General features: G+C 37.6%; 4 protein-coding genes across 5 annotated transcripts; 3 read left to right on the top strand and 1 right to left on the bottom strand.

The window, feature by feature from the left end:
* Positions 1-433: 433 nt before the first annotated feature.
* On the top strand, positions 434-3,965 carry LOC149405545 (NADPH HC-toxin reductase 1-like). Its single transcript, XM_089607356.1, has 5 exons — positions 434-551; positions 593-783; positions 1,428-1,477; positions 2,111-2,279; positions 3,505-3,965. Exons 1-5 carry the CDS (start codon positions 437-439, stop codon positions 3,889-3,891), a joined length of 912 nt encoding a protein of 303 aa, XP_089463482.1. The 5' UTR covers positions 434-436; the 3' UTR covers positions 3,892-3,965.
* Positions 3,966-4,881: 916 nt separating this feature from the next.
* On the top strand, positions 4,882-7,454 carry LOC149405544 (NADPH HC-toxin reductase 1-like). Of its 2 annotated transcripts, none has more exons than XM_089601248.1 (5): positions 4,882-5,106; positions 5,225-5,403; positions 6,127-6,339; positions 6,712-7,094; positions 7,179-7,454. In XM_089601248.1, exons 1-5 carry the CDS (start codon positions 5,019-5,021, stop codon positions 7,312-7,314), a joined length of 999 nt encoding a protein of 332 aa, XP_089457374.1. In that variant the 5' UTR covers positions 4,882-5,018; the 3' UTR covers positions 7,315-7,454. The 2 variants fall into 2 exon arrangements, with proteins under 2 accessions (XP_089457374.1, XP_089457371.1); XM_089601245.1 differs by having other exon boundaries at positions 4,882-5,139; positions 7,179-7,453.
* Positions 7,455-8,873: 1,419 nt separating this feature from the next.
* Positions 8,874-10,052, top strand: LOC149405543 (1-acyl-sn-glycerol-3-phosphate acyltransferase). The gene is made up of 3 exons (XM_089607285.1): positions 8,874-9,275; positions 9,637-9,654; positions 9,743-10,052. Exons 1-3 carry the CDS (start codon positions 8,948-8,950, stop codon positions 9,889-9,891), a joined length of 495 nt encoding a protein of 164 aa, XP_089463411.1. The 5' UTR covers positions 8,874-8,947; the 3' UTR covers positions 9,892-10,052.
* A 157-nt stretch (positions 10,053-10,209) lies between these two features.
* Positions 10,210-11,691, bottom strand: LOC149405542 (putative WRKY transcription factor 41). The gene is made up of 3 exons (XM_089607284.1): positions 11,213-11,691; positions 10,993-11,121; positions 10,210-10,897 (listed from the first exon to the last, which is right to left on the bottom strand). The coding sequence occupies exons 1-3, from the start codon at positions 11,548-11,550 to the stop codon at positions 10,387-10,389; spliced, it is 978 nt and encodes a 325-aa protein (XP_089463410.1). The 5' UTR covers positions 11,551-11,691; the 3' UTR covers positions 10,210-10,386.
* Between the last annotated feature and the right edge of the window lie 5,122 nt (positions 11,692-16,813).

The raw sequence follows: 16,813 nt of genomic DNA, 5'->3' as shown, positions 1-16,813 counted from the left end.
TATGCCGGTGAACGTCTTTATAATCCATATGAAACATTTTGTCTTTTTTTTTTTTTTTTTTTTTTTTTTTTTAATTTTGAACTTTTTTTAAAATCAAATATGCATTAAATTAACTTCTGAATATCATGTAATTCTATAAATACGTACCACAAATATATAGTTTCAAAAATTTGTTTTTATACTACACGGTTGCACTAGAAACAAAAAGCTAATTAAGAAGTCAAAGATGAAAGAAAAAAAACGGCTCACACCACTTGTTACTTTTTTACGTGTGGCAAAAACTTCCTATACACATACATTTCCAAAAAAAAAAAAAATTCATTTTATTTTGTTTCAATATGTATAGTTATATACACACACACTGTGAGACACAGTCACACACACATACATAGAGATAAGTGTGAAGCGATTAAGTTGGTATCTAGATATTGAAAACATGCAAAATAGCAGAAGAGTGTGTGTCACCGGAGCTCCTGGTTGTATCGGCTCATGGCTCGTCAAAATGCTTCTCCACTCTCAGAAACTTAGGTCTCTCTCTCTCTCTCTCTCTCGTAATAGCTAATAACAGTGGGTTGTTATGGCGTTGGCTCAGGAGACGAATCAAAAGTAGGGGTGCTGAAGAGCCTCCCAAACGCGGAGACCAATTTGTTCCTTTTCAGAGCCGATCTCTACAAATCTTCGGCGGAGGATTTCGACGACGCGATCAATGGCTGCGATTTCGTGTTTCATGTGGCGACTCCGATGGTCCACGACTCGTCTCATTCCTCTCAGGTCAGTCTCTTTGTTTCAGCCAAACCTTATATCGGATCTCATGATAAATTGGTTCTCATGAATCACAATAAATAAATAATAGGTGCACGGGTTTTTGTAAACCAGGAATAATATTATTTTATTTAGATTTAATAGCGGTAAAAATATTTAATATTTTTCAAAAATCATATTTACATATTAATTTTTTTTTTTGCAGCAAAAATATCTAATGTTATATTTTATTTGTATCATAGGTATTTAAATCGTTAAGGTGGATGAAAAGACACGTGTCAACTTCAAATTTAATGAAAAACTAATCTTATTTAAAAAATTAATTAAATATTAATATAATTTTATAATACTTCATTTTTTAATTTTATTTATTAATTTATCATAACTTTGTATTTCATTTTTGTAATTGCAATTAGATTTATTTTTGTTATTATATTAAAATAATTAGAAATAACATTTACTAAGAAACTAGCCAAACGACTCAGATTATTTTATTTTATTTTTATAAAATACTCTTAATTTATTTTACTCTGTTCTGTACAACGTCACGATAGTAAAATTTGTGATATGTGACTATATCATACATAATTCTCTCATTCTTTTTATTACTATTGGTGGACTTTTAAACTGATTTATTTATGTCACAAAATTTGGAAAATTTGTAGTACAACTACAAAGGCACGAGTGAGGCTGCGGTGGCTGGGGCGAGGCTGATTTGTGAATGAGAAATTTCATTTTCTAAACCCAAAAACTATGAAAATATCACCATTAGACCCGTTACTTAAAAAATATCCAAAATTGGACTTTTGGACACATTTCGGACAAAAATACCCTTATTTCAAAATAAACCCTATCTTCTTCTCCAACCACACCATTCTCACTCTCTCACTCTCACTTTCTCTCCAACCACAACCACACCCATTCCGACGCCCATTCCGACGAAACCACACCCATTCCGACGCCAACCACACCCATTCCGACGAGTTCCGACACGCCTCCGACCGAAGCTCCGTCACGCCTCCGACCGAACCACCATAGCTCCAACCTTCACCAAATGACAAAAAAGGTTAGTTTTTTATAGTTTTTTCATGGTTTGATTAGAGTAGGAATGATAGGATACAAGATTTGTGTGGTTGTTAGTTATTTTAGGTTGATTTGAATGAGATTTGGAGGTGAATTTTTTTTTTTTTTTTTAAATTTCTGGGAAATTTTCGATGAATCCCATGGGAAATTTGTAAGGGTATTTTTGTCCGAAATGTGTCCAAAAGTCCAATTTTGGATATTTTTTAAGTAACGGGTCTAATGGTGATATTTTCATAGTTTTTGGGTCTAGAAAATGAAATTTCTCTTGTGAATCGTGTATTCGTTCGAAAACAGTTAAGCGGCTCATCTACACAGCCAGCATTGTGTCCACATATCGTCTCACCGATGATGGAGTTGGAATCAGATCATGCATCGATGAATCTTCTTGGACGCCGCTCGATAGTTCACTTGATCATCACCCAGATTTTTACGTGGTACGTAAACCCCCAAAAAAAAAAAAACAACAAAATGCATGATTTTATTACTCTGAACATATGAGTAAAATCAGGGTCAATCCAATTTATATTGAGGCGAAATAAAAATTAAAAACTACACTTTATTAGACGTTGATTCTCGTTTAGTGTAAACCGGAAAAATGTAGAATAATTTGCACAAATTGGCAGGGGTGACCCAAATAATTTGCACCTAGCAAAGGATGTTGCGTTTTCTGAAATTTTAATAATTTCAAAATCATTTAATTATTTTTAAGTTAAAATTGATCTGGTACTATTAAAAGTGTGTTATTTTAAGATTTTAATCGTTATAATGTCAAGAAAATTAAGAGTATTATTTTTAACCCGATTATACGAATATGTTACTATTTTTTTTTTCATCAAATACTTATTTATTTATGTTTTAGCAAAATTACATGAAAATTCAGCTTTAGTTTATGCTTAATTACATGGGGCCTAAACTTAGCATCTTAGCGGCCTAATGGTAGGCGGAACCCGATTATAGATGGCCAATTTCATATTCTGTAATAGGGAGTCCGACTCAATTTATGTGACAAAAATTAAAAATTCAAAATATATGGAATACTTAAATGCCCTTAAACACATAATTTTCAAATACAATTATTTTAACCGTTAGTCGACCGCGGTCAACTGCAGTCAATTGCACTACGGTTAACTAGAATATTTTTTTTTTTGTCAAAAAACACATACTTCCATATTTATGGCATTTGGGCTTTATAAATTGAATTATGTGTGTTTAACACATAAAAAATAAAATTTCCCTTAAAATTTATGGCGTGGAAATTATTATCTCATTTTTCTTGAATATCTTATTTCTCTTATTATGAAAGTATCTTATTTACTTCTAGAATATCTAAGTTTTACACTTATTTCCTTGATTCTTACATTTTTATTTGACTTAATTTTTTTTTTTATAAACTTTTTATAGTATTTTCCATGAATTTTAAAATTTTACTTGATTTTGTAATATTATTTACAGTTTCTTTTAAAATTAGGGAAAAAGCATTTGAAATCAAAATCAAATATTTATTTTGTGGAAGGTTTGGAAATTTATTATATTAAAATGAATTCTTCGTGTAAATCTGTCCAGAAATAGTTGATTTTGAAAGCCAAAAGGAAAATTAAAACGTTGAATATAGTATTAGCGGTCCTAATCTAATGAATTGATTCTTGCGTGTGTTACAAGGATTATACAAGATCAAAGACACTGGCAGAGAAAGCCATTCTAAGCTACAATGAAATGGAGAACTGCAAGCTTGAAGTGGTAACACTTGCTTATGGAGTGGTCGGAGGAGACACTTTGCTTCCTCACATATCGGACACTTTAAAAGTAATTTGTTCCATAATTAATGGGAATTCCGATCAATATCAACTCCTAAAATGCGTGCAAGAAGTCACCGGCTCGATTCCTCTCGTGCACATCGAAGGTGTTTGTCGAGCTCATTTGTTCTGCATCGAGAAACCGTCCACGATGAAAGGCCGTTTCCTCTGCAGAGTCGCAAATCCCACTTTAAAAGGCATCGCCTTTTATTTCCGAGACAATTTTCCCGAATACAATATACCGGAAGAGTAAGCTCTATTTCTAACGTTTTATTAAAGAAAGTCTTACAAACTGAGATAATTGCTTGTGTTTTTGGGTTGATTTTTAGATTAGGAGCCATTTGAAATTTAATGTTTAGAATCCAATTTTTATTTTTTTATTTTTGTCTAGTGTTTTCAGTTATTAAAAAACAAAGCCCAGTGGTTCTAATTTCTTACAATAATATATGCATAAATTTTAAGACGAAAAGCTAACCTACAAATGCCGGAGAGGAGAGGTAAAAGCCAGACACTAACCAAAGATGACTTGTGGATGCAAACTTCAAAGTACAATCTTACATTAAAAGTTAAATAACGTAATGTGCGCGTTCGTCTAAAAAATTGTTTCGGGTAATTGCGGTTTCCGCGATTATCATTTAATTAATGAAAAAAATTGTGAGAACGATCACAATAATAAACAAACACACGGGTTCAATAACTTAGTTCAAGTATTAATGCCTACGTCAAGGAAGTGTTTGTTGATGGAAAACAATTTACTAAGATAACGCAGTACACTATGAATTTACATTCAATGACTCTATCGCTACCCAATCTACGTCTATCTATGCAAATGCAATTTAACCTCCATCTAAGCCGGGATCCCTTCGCTTCCTCAAAATATCTCCCGAGGATTCTACAAACGTATTTCCTGTTCTAAAAAAAAAAGTGAATCTAACTTCTACTTCTAAACGCTCACACACTCATATTATTTACAAAAGTAATAATTGTAAAATTATATAAAAACAGCTATTTAAAATTAATCTATTAGCAAAATAATCAAACTTTCAAATTTTCAGCAAAAGAGTTATAATTACATCGTCAAAATTTTCTTTGACACTTTCATTCAAATTTTTAACATATTTATTTAAGTAATTTATTATTTTCAAAATCCTAAATAATAAAATTTTTTAAAAAATAATTGAAATATGGTACGTAAACATTTTAACTATTTCATTAATTAATTTGTGATTTAAGTCTCAAGACTCTCAACCATTTTTCATCTTGAAGTGAAAAGTCTTTCCTTTTTGCATATGAACATGAATACGAAAATATACACAAATGCGCGGATTTAAAGTGATTTAGTTGATGTCTCGTGGAAGTGAAAACAGATCATTCTAAGTTATGGAAAACAGGCAAAAGAGCAGAGTGTGCGTCACGGGAGCTTCTGGTTATATCGGTTCATGGCTCGTCAAAATGCTTCTCCAGAAAGGTTACACTGTTCATGCCACTCTCAGAAACTTAGGTCTCTCTCTCTCTCTCTCTCTCACACACACACACACACACATAATAATAGCTAATAACAGTGGGTTTTTATGGCGTTGGCACAGGAGACGAATCAAAAGTAGGGGTTCTGAAGAGCCTCCCAAACGCAGAGACCAATTTGTTCCTTTTCAGAGCCGATCTCTACAAATCTTCGGCGGAGGATTTCGACGATGCGATCAACGGCTGCGATTTCGTATTTCATGTGGCGACTCCGTTGGTCCACGACTCTTCTCCTTCCTCTCAGGTCACTCTCTTTGTTTCTATCAAACCTTATCTCGGATCTCATTTCTAGCAAAAAAAAAAAAATATGGATCTTATCAACAAATTAAGACCACACAGAGTTTGGTGCGGGAAGTGACACACTATTTTGGTGCAACAAAATTATAAATTGCAAATTCATCCTCAAATAAAATATATTTATAATTTTGATCTTATTTAAATAATTTATGAAAATATATAACATTAATTTAACTCCAATTACCTATCAAATAAAATAAACACCAATATACTAAAAATCATAAAAGTACAATCTCAATAAAAATTATACTTGCCACACACGACATAATGAAAAAAAAAAAAAAAAAATACAAGTGCATACATAAAGCAAATAAAAATCACAAATTACATGAAAAAAAAAGCTATTATTTCGGCATATCATCAGAGTTTCTGTTTCTTAGTTTATTTTATACATTTAATTTTACCTATGAAATGTAATGTATTTATGTAATCTTTATTCTATAAATGTTATCCCACTATGTTTATTTTTTTAGGGTGATTTTTTTATATATTCATTTTCAGAATATATGAAATGGGAACTATTGTCTGAAGTAGTGGGCTCCTCAATTCAATTCCAAGATCACGATTTTGCATAATGAGACTATGATATACGATTCTCTTAATATTGTTACTGTTTGGCGGTTTGAAATCGTTTTCTATTCGAGTAATGAAACTTGGAATATTGTTGCAGTACAAAGACACCACTGAGGCTGCGGTGGCGGGGGTGAGGCTCGTTTCAGAATCGTGTATTCGGTCAAAGACAGTCAAACGGCTCATATACACAGCCAGCATTGTGTCCACATCGCGTTTCACCGACGATGGAGTCGGTCTCAGGTCGTTCGTCGACGAGTCCTCTTTTACACCGCTCGATCGCCCCCTCGATCATCTCCCGAAATCTTTCGTGGTACGCGATTAGTTTATTCTTTCCAACATGTTCGTTTATCTAACAATGTTTGGGATACGAAAATTAGGATACAAAAAAAATTAGGTAAATAGTCAACTAAAACATTTAGAATTGTTATATAGCCAACGTTTCGTAAATCTTAGGTAAATAGCCATAAAAATGACGTGGCCTAATAAATGAAAGTGGCTATTTACCTAGGATTTACGTCTGTAAATATATGGAAGTGGCTATTTATTTAAGATTTACGAAACGTTGGCTATTTAGTAGTGTCAAATTGTAAATGTGGCTATTTACCTAATGGAAAATAAACGTTAATATATATTGTTGATGTTCCTATTCTAATTGATGTTTTTTTTTGGAATGTGGCATAAGAATTATACTAGATCAAAGGTCCTATCAGAGAAAGCCATTCTGAGCTACAATGAAATGGAAAACTCCGAGCTTGAAGTGGTAACACTTGCTTGTGGAATGGTTGGAGGAGAAACTTTGCTTCCGTACTTTACAAACACTTTAAATGTGATTTGTTCAGTGATTAGCGGAAATTCAGATCTATATCAACTCATGAAATCCGTGCAAGAAGTAACTGGCTCGATTCCTCTCGTGCACATCGAAGACGTTTGTCGAGCTCATATGTTCTGCATCGAGACACCGTCCACGATGAAAGGCCGTTTCCTCTGCGGAGTCGCAAATCCCACTTTAGAAGGCATCGCTCTTTATTTCCAAGAAAACTTCCCCGAATACAATATCCCAAAAGAGTAAGCCTTGTTTCTAACGTTTTGATATATAATAAAATGTCAGAAAACTCAGATGATTGTTTGTGTTTTTGGGTTGATTTTTAGATCAATGGAAATGGAAGAGAAAGGTGTTGCATATGATTTTCAAAAGCTGGTGAAGATGGGGTTTGAATATAAGTATGATATGAAGAAGGCACTGGACGACACTGTGGCTTGTGGAAAGCGATTTGGAGCCATTTGAAACTTAATGTTTAGAATCTAACATTGGTATGTGCTCATTTTTTTTATTAATAACATTGTCGCGAAACTTAATGTTAAGAATCTGACATTGGTATGTGCACATATTTTATAAAATTTCTCATATAATATCATGTTTGACTCAATTTACTATTGCACAACTCTTCAATTTGTTATCGCGACAATTTTGACGCCGCATATGCCCTTTATTGTTGGAGTGTGTGTGAACTCGACAAATGGCTGAACGAAAAGATTTTTGTACCGATTGAGCACGAAAGACACATTGTATCTACAAAGGTCACTCTAGGTGATCATCATCCCTTACAACGGTAGTCCTACATGAAAAGTTCCAAGATTCGTCACTCATATAAAAGCTATCTCAATGACCCAGTGCTCGAAAATTATGATCGAGGATCGAGGCAGCGAAGAGATCCCTTAGAAACCCATCTATGTGGATATGGCTTAGTGACCAAGGCCAATAAAGTCAGTCCCCAATAGCCTATGTCGAGGACCCAATCCTCGTAGAACTTCATCTCATCGCCTAAAAGGTTCGTTAAGAACTCGTCTTTTTTGACCAATTTTAGGGCTTTAGGCTAGTAAGGTCAGCCCTCAATAAGGCATCTCAAGGGTCAAGCCATTAATTACAAGCTCTTATCTTGAGAGGGAATGGATCCTTGAGGAATCGTCTACTCAAATCAGCCCTCATTTAGTTGTCCGAACGACATAGTCATTGAAGTTTTAGATCTTGGAAGTGAATGGGTCTAATAGTATCCGTCTACGCAAAATACTCATAGGGACAAAGAGACCCTTTGACTCGCTTTGGCATATAAGCATACGAAAATTAAGGCCCACAATGCCCATTCCAGAAAATCATCGATCCCAAAGCCTTACGATATAGTCAAAGGATACACATCTTGAACCCAAAAGCAATAGGGTCAAGACCTCGACTCGTAGTTAGGGGTAGTTTTAAGAGGGAATTTTGAAATACTACCCCAAATTGATTAAAAACCCAAGGTTCGGGCATGGCCTGGTAGTCGAGATCCCAAAAACTTGAATCGTTGACGACACTTAACATGATAGAGAAAAGATCCTCGTTAAATTAAGAACGTCAGTAAAAAAAGTAAACCTATAAGCCCCACCCGAGATTTCTTTTTTCAAAATAGCCCCCACTAAAAAACGATCCTGGCTTCGTCCCTGACCACAAGGTAGGTGATGTCGCATGTAAATGAAATCAATCACCAAAAGTTCGAACACGTCTGATTGATACGAATCTTCACAAAAGTATTCAAGCTAAGTAATTTTTTTTAAGGACATATGCTATCAGAGGAATTGAACTCAGCCCCCATTTTGAATGTGGTATAGAATTACCACTAGACCAAACTAGATATTACTTGTATCAAGTAATTTGGTTTCAAAAAAATTTGCTTTAGAGTCATTTTAAAAACTTTATAAATTAAAATCTTAAATCTCCCAATCATATTTTCCATGTTTCTCTTGCAAACTTAATAAAGAAAAAGAATAAAAATTCTAACTAAACCGTCTTTCTTCCTTTCTTCCAAGTTTTATTTATGGATTTATTTATTTACTCTCTCTCTCCCACACTACTCACATAACATAGAGAATCTCTTATCTATATTATGAGTTGTTCAATCCCAGCAACCCCAACAACGTTCCTGGTCCACTCGACCATTAATCGGAGCTCGTCTCCCAGTGGGACCCACCGCCTGAGAGTATCGCCACGGCAGAACAAGAGCCGCGGAGGAGGGGGGATCGTGTGCGGCGCGGTGTTGCCGGTGGACCCCTGGGCTCCGAACGTGGTGGACTCGCAGAGCATAGCTTCGCAGCTCTTCGCGTTCTCTCTGTTTCCGTACCTCGGTTTCCTCTATTTCATCACCAAATCCAATTCATCTCCAAAACTCACTCTCTTTGGTTTCTACTTTCTCCTCGCCTTTGTCGGCGCAACCAGTCAGTCTCTCTCTCTCTCTCTCTCTCTCTCTCTCTCTCTCTCTCTCTCTCTAACGTTTTCTTTATTTAAATATATAAATAAATGTATATACTTTGCTATTTCAGCTTACTTCATAGTTCAATCAAACCTAGATGATAAAATAGAAATAAAAAGTTCTCGATTCCAATCATGAAAAATGGTGTTATATTTTATCTTATTATTGATTATTTCTTGATAATACTAAAAAAAAAATGGTTATCTGATGAGATTGGTTTAAGAAATTGCTAAAGGACATTTTTAATAACAATTGAATTTGGACTACATTATTTGTTCTGAATTCTGATATAATTTTTTTCCTTTGGTTGCCTTGTCACGTCGCAGTCCCGGCCGGAATTTACGGTACGTCATTTCTCAGCCGGAAATATAAACTGTAATTTTGTTTACCTGACCGGCGATTTCAACTAATTTTTTTTTTTTGGTACCGCAGCAAAAGTTCACTACGGAACAGCTTTGTCGAACGTGGACTGGCTTCACGGTGGCGCCGAGTCGCTACTTACTCTCACAAACCTGTTCATCGTCATCGGATTGAGACGAGCTATTCGAAAAGCTAAAGACGACAAGGAATCATCGGCTTGAAGTCTAGTTTGTTCGCTCTTTGTTGCTCTCTTGAAGATCATGGCTCGTGGTCGTAGCGGCTCGCGGAGAGGATTGTGAATATGTATGTGTTGTTTGCTTGTTATCGAATCTTTGATCAAACTCGGGTTTCAGATATGATATGGTAGCTCTTTGGCCTCACTCATCTTGGTCCAGATTTCATCGAGTTTTTTGAGCTCTGATATCATGTTAGAAGTAACAAATCGGAATTCTGTTCTGGTACAGTTTTGTTTAATTAGAATATACTTTACTTTTAAGAAACACATTGCCTAGATTAAGGTTTTAGAAAAGTGAAAAAAATATAAAAAAGCCCCTCTATTTCTTTTTTTAGTTAAAAGAAGAGCTAAAAAAAAACACAAGAAAATTTGTCCATCTCCTATATTACAATCTTACAACAGGTTCAAACAAAGCCGTTACGGCTCAAATCTAAACCCTTTTTCTTTCCCGTCTCAAAAACGAACTACTCGATGTGGAAAATCAGTAGAAGAATCCCGGGGCGTCGAAAGGGAAGTTCGGGTCGATGATCTCGACCTGGTCGAGCGAGAACCCGAGCTCGGGGATCATCGGGGAGTTCGAAGCGGAGGTCTCGGCCGAGACGATCCCGCTCTTGGACCCGCCCCCGAACGGGTTGAATCCGCGCTCGGGCGTGGCCGGGGAAGCGAAACAGCCCGTGAAGGCCTCGTCGTCGAGCCCCAAGTGGGGCCCGCCCCCAAACCCGTCCTCGGCCCCGAAGCAGTAGCTGTACGGGCCCGGGGACGGGGACGGGGTCGAAGGGAACGAGAACCCCGCCTCCGTGGCGACCCTCAGGCTCTGACACGTGGCGGCCTGAGCTTGAGCTTGAGCTTGAGCTTGAGCCTGGCCCGCTTGCGAGCAAGTGTGGTTTCCTCTGTAAGTGATGTCGAAGAGGTACGGATCTTCGTCAGATCTCTGAACTTGCTTCGTCGCCAAACAGCTCTGAGTGTTCCTAAACGTACACCTGTAATAGCTTCTGCATAACACAAGAGAAGAATTTAAGTTTTTTTTTTTTTTTTTTTGGCATTTTTTAGAAAGTCAACGCGTAAATGGATGGGTTTATTTAATTACCTTGGGTATTTGGCTTGTAAGATGTCTTTTTGGCCGTACTTTCTCCAACTGAAACCATCTTCTTGAGGTCCTTCGAGCCCGTTCTCACAGTTGACTCTCACTTGGTCAGTCCACCTCGGCAATGCCTTTCTATTAATTCACAAAAAAAAAAAAGAATTAATATTATTATTTAAAGCCATGACTAATGATAGATAGTTGACTCTGATGACGTGTCACTCACCTCTTCTTGGAGCACCTGGCGAGAGCCGGGTCTTGCTCGTCGCTCCGCGGGCTCTCGTCGGCGCCTGAAATCGGCGACCCCGGGATCGAATGACACGTCACCATTTCGAGCCCACGTGGCTGCTGATGATGCTGAGGTGGCGGCGGAGTCGGAGTAGTAGTGCGTTCGAGTATCGAGAGAGCCTTCTCATAGGAGCCCAAAATCCTCTGCACCAAGAACTCCCTAGTCTCGGGTGAGCCCTTTGAACTCAGGCTCTGACTCAGCTGCTTAGCCAATTCCATTCCTTGAATCAGCTCTCCAATCAGTGTCCTCTGCTCCCAGCTGCCATTTCCCTCCATAATTATTAATAACTTCCTATTCACGTCACACCAAGATTTATATTTGTAGTGAGAGCTGGTATTTCATTCCACTTTAGTATGTCACTAGATTTTTGAAGCTGAGAGAGTAGTTAGTTGGTAATAATAGATTTTGGTGTTTGAGAGTTTGTGAAAAATGGGTTGGCATTTAAAGAGGGTTGTGTTTTGGGGTTCAACTTCGAGAAGGAGAATAATTGGGAAACTTTTTGAACGTGGAAAGTCTCAAGTTTGACTAGAGAAAACGAGTTTTTCAGCTCTGACTGGTCTTTGGTCAGTTATACATGAGAATTTTTTTTTTTTTTTTTTAGTGCTGACCAATTCTTCTTCTAGTACAAAACGAAGTTAACTTCCAAAAGCCTCTTTGTTTAATGTTTTTATTCTCCACCAGTATTATATTATTACTATGGAATATTCAAAGTAAATTTCAAACCACATTACGCGTCGCTGCTTGGAACTTGTTTGGTTGCTTTTATCTCTTCAATCATTGTCCATCAATTTCCAAGTATGGTGAGATTAAAAAATAAATAAATAGATAAAAACCCTGTTTTGCTTCAATAAGCTGACCCAATCAAACCCCACTATTATTTGTCACTCACTACGTGCCAAATTTAGTGATGCTCTCCATGCCTTGCAATTGATTAGTTTTCAATTATTATATGTATAAGCCCCTATTTGTTTAGCTATATTCCGATTAATCGATAACGTATCATCTCTTGTGTGTATAAAAGTGGGAGGAAATTGTAAGAGTGAAATCCTATCCTACGCTGAACAAGTCAATGTTTTTAGCTATTTATGTTATTAAGATTGTGATGATAAAATAAAATAAAGAGAAGATTTGTGATGCATGTACTTGTCTTTGGACTTGCAAAAAAAATATATATGATATCCCTAAATTTAAATGATCAGTGAATATAGAGTCTAATAAAAGTGGCCAGAGTGGTATTCAGTTGTGCCATTTAAAAGCTCCTTGCAGTTAAATAAATTAAAAGGACTCCGAAAAATTAATAAATTTATAAAATAATTACAAAATTAATAATAGTTAAAATTTGTAAAAATAGGAAATAATCGCTCGTACACCCATCAACAAAGAGAATCGCTCTGATACCATATGAAAATTATAGAAAGAATCTTTTTATTTATTTATTTAAAACTAGCTCAAAGCTTTTCATATACAGTATGACCTTTTATAGGCAGAACAAATATACCAGGATACAAAATAATCAAATAATAAAGAGGGAATATACCCATCCTCTTCAGAGATTATTTCTCGATCGTTCTTAGGTGTAACAGTAATAGACAGCCTGGTGTACGAGCGATTCTCTTTGTCGATGGGTGTACGAGCGATTCTCTGAAGACGATGGGTGTACGAGCGATTCCCTTGGTCGATACTTTGTCTGCTCAATGTTGCTTCTTATCTGCTGATGGTGAAAGGAACGACAGATGAAGTCATCTAAACGCCATGAACATTCAGTGACATCATGGATGTTCAACGACACTGAATTTCATTGTCGTTTATATGACTTGCTCTAACATTCCCCGTCAATTTGAGCTCTCTCCATGGTGTGACACCGAGACGATTTCTGAGGCTGGTGAAGAAGGAATGCGATAGAGGCTTGGTCGGTGTGTCCGCTATCTGATCTTGAGCTGGGACGTGCGGAACTTGAAGCGTCTTTTCTTGGACCTTTTCTCGGACAAAAAACAAGTCTAATTCCATGTGTTTCGTTCTGGAATTTTGAATCGGATTTGCCGAAAGCAGAACAGTACTCAAGTTATCGCACAATATGATGGGACTTTGAGGAGTTCCGACACGACGTTCCTGCATTAGAGATTTTAGCCAAAGTATCTCCGCTGTAGCTGCGGCTAGAGCTCGATATTCAGCCTCGGTGGAGGACCTCGACACTGTTGGTTGTTTCTTGGAACTCCATGTGACCAAGTTATTTCCGAGAAAAACATAAAAACCGCTCGTCGACCGCCGGTCATTAGAATCTGTGGCCCAGTCCGAATCGGAGAATCCTGTGATATGCAATGATGAGGATCTGCGTAAGAACAGACCAAAATTCAGTGTTCCCTTTAAATATCTCAGGATTCTTTTTATGGCTTTCCAGTGTGGTTGTAGGGGCGAATGCATGAATTGACTAACTTTGTTGACACAATAACTGATTTCTGGTCTCGTGATCGTAGCATACTGTAGAGCTCCTACGACACTCCGATAAAGTGTTGTGTCTTCAACAGGTTCTCCGATATGAGCTGACAACTTTAAGCTGCTGACCATCGGTGTAGGAAATGGGTTGGCTTCAATCATCTTTGTTCGACATAAGAGCTCTGTGATATATCGCTGCTGTGATAGATGAATTCCTTCATTTGAATATTGAACTTCAATTTCCAAAAAGTAACTTAATGAACCCAAATCTTTCAGGGAAAAAATCTGGTTAAGTACTTTGATGAGAGTTTGAACCTCATGACTATCGCTGCCAGTCACAATAATATCGTCAACATATACCAGCAAGTAGATAGTCGAAGTTGTGGAGAACCTGATGAAGAGCGAAGTGTCAGCTTTTGAACCTCTGAAGCCTAGTTTAAACAAGGTGGAGCTGAGCTTGTCGAACCATGCCCTCGAGACTTGTTTCAAGCCATAAATGGCTTTGTGTAATCTGCAAACTTGTGGGGCCATTGAGTTGACTTCGAAACCAGGTAGTTGAGCCATGAATACCTCCGTTTTCAGGTCGCCATTTAAGAAAGCATTGTTGATGTCCAATTGGTTGATCTTCCATCCCCTTGACAAAGCGACTGTGAGAACAACAAGGATAGTGACCGGTTTCACAACTGGCGAGAATGTGTCGGTGTAGTCGAATCCAGCAATTTGATCGAAGCCCTTCACCACTAAACGAGCTTTGTAACGAGCTAAAATTCCATCTGAGTGCCTTTTGACCTTGAAGACCCATCTTGACCCGATTATTTTCCTGTCCGAGTGAGTGGAGACGAGAGACCATGTTTTATTGACTTTAAGCGCATCAAGGTCAGCCATCATGGCGTTGTACCAGTGAGCTGCACCAAGGGCATCCTGGACTGATGTAGGCTCTGTCTCTAACAAATTTGTTGCACTAGAAATAAGTGAGAAAACCTTTGGCTTCTTAATTTCAGCTTTGCCTCTAGTTATCATATGATGGCAGTTTTGTTTTTCAGTTTGATTTGGCAAAAAGTTTATTTCCAAAAAATGGTTGTTCATCACAGGAGGGTATATTATTCATGGGTGAGATTTTAGAGGAACTTTGTGAAGTGCAATCAGTGGAGTGGTGTATAGGTGTGGGCGGGTCTAAGTGAGAAGAAGAGGAGTCAGTATTTACATGAACCGGGGCTGAGAGCTTTATCAAAGGTTGCTGTAGCAAGACTGTATCGGTGTTCGACAACTCATCATTGGACCAAGAAAAAATATGACTGAAAGGGAAAACATTTTCATTGAAGGACACATCTCGAGAAATAAACACTCTACCATCTCTAGCCAAACATTTATATCCTTTGTGATGAGGTATATATCCGATGAAAGTGCAAGGCTGAGAGCGAAATTCTAGCTTGTGTTTGGTGTAAGGTCTAAGGTTTGGAAAACATTGACACCCGAAGATCCTAAGCATGTTGTAATTTGGCTGTCTATGAAACAATTTTTCAAATGAGCTTGTGAAATTTAGAACACTCGAGGGTAGTCTGTTTATGAGATAGATACCTGAGAAAAAAACGTCATCCCAGAAGCGTTGCGGCATACTAGCTTGGGCAAGAAGAGTCAACCCGATTTCAACTATATGTCGATGTTTTCGCTCTGCGATTCCGTTTTGCTCGGGAGTATGAGGACATGAAACAAAATGATTTATACCCATGGTGTTAAAAAAGGAAGTTAATGCCTGGAATTCACCCCCCCCCCCAAAAAAATCGGACTGAACACGTTTGATTTGTTGATTGAATTGAAGTTCTACTTTTGTTTTGAATTTTGTGAAAACTTCATAAACTTCAAATTTTTGTTTGAGAAAATAAATCCATGTATATCGAGAGAAAGCATCTATAAAGCTCACATAGCACCTATATCCATTTCGAGAAACAATTGCGGAAGGGCCCCATAAATCGGTATGAATGACAGCTAGAGGTGTATTGATGATGGTTTCACTACGAGAATAAGGTAATTTATGAGTTTTTCCTTGAGCACAAGCAGAACAAAACAGAAATTCATTTGATAAAGCAGAGTTACAAGATGAAATGATTTTTTTCATGACACGAAGTGTAGGATGTCCTAGACGACAATGCCAAGACATAACATCAATTCCATTTTGACTCGATACATTTTGATATGACTCACTAGACACTAGACACTCAGCTCGCTGAACAGTATTGATTACAGGTTCCATACGTTTTAGGGAATTAGGAAAAACATGATTGATTTGAGGGGAACTGTTTTGGTTGGTGTTGGCCGCTGGAGTTGTTGTTGATAAGTCGAACCGATACAGACCTTGGCTAAGCTTCCCTCGAAGAAGAGCTCGCGCCGTTGTCCGATCCTTCACAAGACAATAAGAGGGATGAAATTCAAAAAAGACATCATTATCAAGAGCAAATTGAGAAACACTTAAGGATATTTTTTAGGACAAAAGACTTGTTGTGAGATTGGTTATGATGTGACACTGATGAACAACCAATATGAGAAATAATTAAACCTTTACCGTTATCAATTTGAACACGACTGTTGCCTCGATATTCGAAATCGATGTTGAGATTTTCGAGATCGTTTGTCACATGATTTATGGCTCCGGAGTCAGGATACCAGGCCTCGTCGCTACTCTGGTCATTCGGAGAGAACATCGCTGTCAATGCTGATGGGTTGCCTTGGCCAGAGTGGGCAGTGTAGCTGTTGTTGGTGTTGTTTGAGGAGGAGCCGCCATCGTTGTTGTTGTAGTTGGTGAATGAGCTATTGAAGCGATTGAAGCACCGATTGGCGGAGTGGCCGGGCTTGCCACAGATCTAACAGGTGACCCTGTTGAAGTTGGAACGGCCACGTCCCTTGTTGGTGCCTCATCCGCCACGGTGACCAGAGTAGCCACCTGAGTAGCCGCTTGCTGGATTCGATTTTTTCTCAGAGGAGTATTGAGTTGTCAGATGGACACTTAGGAGCGAAGTGTCTTGAGCAGTAGGTAGGGCTCTGTCGAGGCGTGCTTCGAAGCTTAGAAGAAGAGCTCTGACATCATTTGTTATGAATGGCTCGGACCGA

Source organism: Urtica dioica, chromosome 2, assembly GCF_054948205.1.
Source record: "Urtica dioica subsp. dioica isolate 48M chromosome 2, U.dioica_male_clone48M_v1_H2, whole genome shotgun sequence".
NCBI lineage: Eukaryota > Viridiplantae > Streptophyta > Magnoliopsida > Rosales > Urticaceae > Urtica > Urtica dioica.
Note: the sequence above shows the minus strand (reverse complement) of the source record. Positions and strands in the feature narration are given on the sequence as shown.

Coding starts and splice junctions, on each gene's coding strand:
- LOC149405545 (XM_089607356.1), top strand. CDS start 437: ATGCAAAATAGCAGAAGAGTGTGTGTCACCGGAGCTCCTGGTTGTATC. Junction 552..592: donor TCTCTCTCTCTCTCTCTCTC/GTAATAGCTAAT, acceptor GCGTTGGCTCAG/GAGACGAATCAAAAGTAGGG. Junction 2,280..3,504: donor ATCACCCAGATTTTTACGTG/GTACGTAAACCC, acceptor GTGTGTTACAAG/GATTATACAAGATCAAAGAC.
- LOC149405544 (XM_089601245.1), top strand. CDS start 5,019: ATGGAAAACAGGCAAAAGAGCAGAGTGTGCGTCACGGGAGCTTCTGGT. Junction 5,404..6,126: donor ACTCTTCTCCTTCCTCTCAG/GTCACTCTCTTT, acceptor ATATTGTTGCAG/TACAAAGACACCACTGAGGC. Junction 7,095..7,178: donor GAATACAATATCCCAAAAGA/GTAAGCCTTGTT, acceptor GTTGATTTTTAG/ATCAATGGAAATGGAAGAGA.
- LOC149405543 (XM_089607285.1), top strand. CDS start 8,948: ATGAGTTGTTCAATCCCAGCAACCCCAACAACGTTCCTGGTCCACTCG.
- LOC149405542 (XM_089607284.1), bottom strand. CDS start 11,550: ATGGAGGGAAATGGCAGCTGGGAGCAGAGGACACTGATTGGAGAGCTG. Junction 11,122..11,212: donor GCCAGGTGCTCCAAGAAGAG/GTGAGTGACACG, acceptor GTGAATTAATAG/AAAGGCATTGCCGAGGTGGA. Junction 10,898..10,992: donor TTACAAGCCAAATACCCAAG/GTAATTAAATAA, acceptor TGTGTTATGCAG/AAGCTATTACAGGTGTACGT.